The sequence below is a fragment of the Microtus ochrogaster genome, unplaced genomic scaffold, assembly GCF_000317375.1.
Source record: "Microtus ochrogaster isolate Prairie Vole_2 unplaced genomic scaffold, MicOch1.0 UNK15, whole genome shotgun sequence".
Classification (NCBI taxonomy): Eukaryota; Metazoa; Chordata; class Mammalia; order Rodentia; family Cricetidae; genus Microtus; species Microtus ochrogaster.
This window is the reverse complement of record NW_004949113.1, coordinates 803550-808477: the sequence shown is the minus strand read 5'-3', so window position 1 is coordinate 808477 and position 4928 is coordinate 803550. Positions and strand designations below refer to the sequence as shown.

Sequence of the window (4928 nt, the reverse complement as noted above, 5' to 3'; positions counted from 1 at the left end):
AGAAGAAGAAGAAGAAGAAGAAGAAGAAGAAGAAGAAGAAGAAGAAGAAGAGAAGGAGGAGGAGGAGGAGGAGGAGGAGGAGGAGGAAGAGGAGGAGGAGGAAAAGTATGACAACATATATAGGAAGATATATATTTCCCTGAAAAAGACATATCAGGGAAACAATCCCATTCACAGTAGTCTAAAAATACCTTGAAATAAGTAAGCTTAATCAAGGAAATAAAAGACTTTCTACAATGAAAACCTTAAAAATCCAGAAGAAATCGAAGAAGACCTCAAATGCTGAAGAGACCACCCACGATTAGGAGATCATTATGAAAAATACCAAAAGCAACCTGAAGATTGTTGTAGTGCAAACCCAACCAAAATAATGCGGGTGGCGGACTGTGGGGGACCTGGAAAGGCAGTACGAGTCAGTCACAGCCCCTCCCCTCCTACTGTTCAGGGTGTTCCCTTCCCCGGGACTACCTGTCTGACAGAGGTGAACCATCCAGCCAATACCATGCACCTTCCTTGTTCAGGTCTGACAACCCCATCCAGGTGTAGCCATTTTTCTTGGAAGCTTGCTGCAGGAAGTACTGGAGGGGGAGAGAAAGAGTCAGGCAGCAGCATCCCCCTCTTTTCCAGCTTGTCTCTCTTCCCACAAAGCCTCATGTTCATCAATGGATTACAAAACATTTGTATTTTTGGTAAATTGATTAGTTTAGTTAGGGTTTCTTACAGGCGTATTGGCACCTTCCCAGTGGCTACACCACTGAAGAAAGTGTCTCTCCATCTCTTAGGCACTGGTACCTGCCTATAGATCCTTAGGGAGGGGTGGGGCCTTGGCATCCTCCCACCATTACCCCTAGTAACTGCCTATCAACCCCCAGGGAGAGGTGGGCTGGATTCAGTATTTGAAAAACTTATTTGTGGGCTATGGGAGCTGGAAAGTGTGGCTTAGATGGAGGAGTAAGGCCACAGTGGTAGCGTCCTTGGAGGACAGTCTTGTCCCTGGTCCCCCTTTTCTGTCTTTCTGCTCCTGTCTGCCACGAGGCAGGAGACTTTCTTCTGCTGTGCCTTCATACTGCCTTTCTGCCTTGCCACAGCGATGGATGCAGCTGACCATGGACCGAAGCCTCTGAACTATGAGACATAATTCTCCCTCCTGAAGCTGTTCTCAGATATTTTGTCACGGCAATGGAAAAGCTAATGCGCTACCCCAATCTCTGGCAGCAGCAGGATCTGCTTGGAATCTTTTAACTTTTTCATATTTCTAGCACATCAGGTCAGGAGCCCCCAAAAGTTCTCAGCAGTTTATTCATTTTTTTCTGACACAGGTCTCATGCTCTAAAACTCACGTAGCTGAGGATGGCATTAAACTCCTGACCCTCCTGCCTTCCCCTCCCAAGGGCTGGGATGACAAGTGTGCATTACCACCTGGCTTACGTGAGTCCAGGGCTGCCTGTATATTAGGCAAGCTCTCTCCTACCAGTTGAACTTCTGAATCACTTGCCTATCTGTGTCGTATGGGCAGATTTGCTTAGACTTATGTGGGTAGTGTGTACAGCTGGCTTGGTAACACTACATGGTTTTCCACCTTATGTGTTCTAAGTATGTCCGCGTACGTGATCCTGGATCCAGATTGCATCAGTTTGTGACCATGAGTCATGCAAGTGGTGAGATCTTTTCAGGTCTTCAGTTAGTGGCACCTCATTGGTCACTTAAAACCAACCCTTGTAAGAATATGCACACCAAGGAAACTGTAAGCATAACTAATAAGGATTTAAAGAAGCCTGTCAAGCTGTTACGCATTGGCCAGCACACTCACAGAAACCACTTTCATTTTTAATGCCCTGCCCCCTGCATTCATCACTGTTGAGAACTGGTGCATGCCTATTTGAAAGGTGATGGGGAACACCTGTTCATACGCTTCTTTTCACTCTTTCCAAGCAGAGCAAGCAGCCCATTTTCTAGAAGCCACCATATAAACAAGTGTCTCTGTCCTCGTTTCCCGGTATGCAGAAGATGCCTCAGAACACTTAGCCAGTCACACCTGCTCCTCATGACTTTTGATGATGACCAGCTGGGCTCCCACTTCCTGGCAGGCAGTGATGGAGTCATGCCAGTCTCGTTGTGACTTGGAGAAGAAGTAACAGTTTCCCTTGAAGAATGTCCAATCCCAAGGACAGCGGCGACAGAGGCTATCTGTTGGCGAAGGTAGATCAGGTTGGACCCATATTTGAATCTTTTTGTCCCTATGTTTGCCCAGCTTTAAGACCTCCAGAATGAGGATCCTCCCTTACCATAGTACCGGGTCAAGCCATTCCCCTCTCTCCGTTTCCCAAGCCTGTTCTCTACTCCAAGAGAATCCAGGAGCTCTGGACCCATCTTCTTCACAGATGCCAGAAGATTGGTTTAATTGAGTGCCTACTGTGTACATGGCTCCCATTGACCTGTGCATGCCTTCCTCATTTTTTATAATTATTCCCAATTCACCGATCAGGAAGGGGAAGCTCAGAGATGCCCAGAGGCTAAAATCAAGTGACCCCACACGAAGGCCCTCTCGGTCCCAGGACACTTTGTTTTTTGCTCACTCACCAACTTCAGACTTCATCTGGCTCAGGTCCTGGAACATTTTCTCCTGCTTTTTCTGTTCCCACTGTATTTCCTCTGAGCTGGGGATCTTGGAAACTTGACAGAAAAAAAGATATTGTAATTATTGAACACTCACTGTGTGTCATAGGTCACACAGACACCATATTTGATATCCAGGGTGCTATTTTATCTCATTTAAAAATAAGGAATTCTAATACCCACGAACCTCTACTGCTTCTATTCCCTTTCTAAACTGAACTAGAAGTGGAGGGGCCCCAAGAAGCCCTAGCATCTTCTGAAGGACCCATTGCTCTTTTCAGTTCCTCCTGTTGTTAGTCCTGGATGCCTGAGCTGAAAACTACCCAGGGGACCCCCAAACTCCAAGATGATCCTGACCTTGGATGACGATGGCAGCCAGGAGTCCGGCAAAGAAAACGAGTGACAGCAGCTGCAGCGCCAGGGAGATGTGGCCTCGGTCCAGAAATCCTGCAGGGGAAAGGATGGATGGATGGATGGTCTACTACCCGGCCCAGGGGAAGCCAGACCCTTAGCCCCCACCTCCCCAGGAAGGAGCCCCAAAGTCAGTTTCCAACCCGAGGTCCACATCCATGACCTGCACCTTCCCAGGACCCGAGTGTCCAGGTCTGCAGCTCCAGCTCCCCGGGGATTCAGGTGTTTAGTCCCAGCCCTCCAGCTGCTCAGGTCTCAGGAGTCCAGAGACTCAACCTCTGCCTTCCCAGGTCTTAGGGTCTCAGATTCACAACCTCCACTTCCCTGGGGTTCCAGAAGTTAGCTTTCAGTCAGGGGTGCAGCTAGAAACTCCACCTCTCAGGGACCCAGGGACCCAGAACCTCAGTCTTCATTGCTGCTGGGAGAAGTCTATTCATCCTCATCCCATGACCCTACCCCGCTCTACCTAGGAAACTTTTGAATCCTAGAGTTGGTAGGAATCCAAAGCTGTTGCTCAAGTATCTGTTAGCACCAGTTCTCAGTGGTTACTAGCTGGTTCTCCTCTGAGTGGGCAGAGCATTGACCAGAGCCTAGGTATGCGGAGACCAGAGCTGACCCTCCCCGAGCTCCCAGGCTTCCAGTGTAGTCTTACCCAGACAGCCCATCTGCTGCACCCCTGCTTCTTTGGAGTCACCCACAGTCATCGCTGTTCCTTGGTGCCTGGTACTGCTCGGAACAGCAGCCTTTATCTGCCTCCCGCTTTGCCTTGCTCTCCACAGCTACTCTTTCTTAGGAAGAGAAACGAGGAACTGGGTTCCAGCCCCGGAAGAGGGTAGACGAGGAGAAAGACTTTGACACAATACAGCAGGAGCCTCAAATTCCAAGAATTTTGGAGTGGGGATGGGTGTCTTCTGGCCTCTGTGGCAAAAAAGATCTGGATCACTTATGGTATGGCAATGCTATAGGATGATTTCTATGGAAATAATAACTAACATAAAATTACTTTATTTTAAATTTGTGGTGTATACATGCTCATGTGTGGATGAGTGTGCATGAATGCGATGTGTGTGCACACCATGTGAGACCAGATGATAATTTTGAATATAATTCTTCAAGTATTTTTTAGTGGGGGGAGGGGCTAAAGAGATGACTCAGCAATCAGCAGTGCTGCTGCTGCTGCTGCTGCTGCTGCCTCTTCCAGAAGAGCTGATTTCAGTTTCCAGCACCAACGTCAGGCAGTCACAATCGCCTATAACTGCAGGTCCAGGGGAATTGATGTCTTCTTCTGACCTCTTAAGATGTGTATAGATCATTTGTTTCTGCTGGTTTCTGCTGCCCATCATAGTTCCAAATTCTTCAGCTGCTTTCTTCCTTTACCTGCTCTAACCACCCATCTCTCCTCGCCTAAATGGTAAAGGTCCTCTGGCTCCTAGAGCCTGTTACACCCTCCGGAGCCTCATCATGCAGGCAACTCTATTTATCAAGATACTTGCTCCTCTTCCTCTATTGGAACCCTCCCTGCTTTGTGCCCTCCTCCCCTAGGAGCTGCCCGATAAGCTCCGGGGTTTCTGTAAGCCCATCTGGGTCACTTCGACCTTGACCCTCCTGTCTCTCAGCTCCCACTTGGAGCTTATAGAAACTCCTCCCCGCAGAGTTCATTTTGTGACCCTTCCCCTCTTCCTCCATAGACTCTGATTTTATTGAAGACTCAAGCAGACCACTGGCATGGTGGGGCCTGGAGACGGCTCATCAGCAGGCTGCCAAGAAGAGATACTTTTCTCTGTAACAACTAAATCAACATCTAAAACACCCGTCCCCTATTCTTCCTTTCTCTGTGATCAAACCACAGATTACTGTTGATGCTGGCCAGATATAGGCTGCCCTTAGTGGTCCTCTATGAT

General features: G+C 48.4%; 1 protein-coding gene across 1 annotated transcript in view; it reads right to left on the bottom strand.

Annotated features, from left to right (window-relative positions):
* LOC101993290 (CD209 antigen-like protein E) overlaps window positions 1-3731 on the bottom strand; it is a 4204-nt gene extending 473 nt beyond the window's left edge. Inside the window, exons 1-5 of the mRNA XM_005367057.2 lie at window positions 3680-3731; window positions 2974-3063; window positions 2581-2673; window positions 2036-2187; window positions 469-578 (exon numbers count right to left, since the gene is read on the bottom strand). Coding sequence (XP_005367114.1) covers window positions 469-578; window positions 2036-2187; window positions 2581-2673; window positions 2974-3063; window positions 3680-3731 — 497 coding nt within the window. The remainder of the gene's footprint in view (window positions 1-468; window positions 579-2035; window positions 2188-2580; window positions 2674-2973; window positions 3064-3679) is intronic.
* Window positions 3732-4928: the final 1197 nt, after the last annotated feature.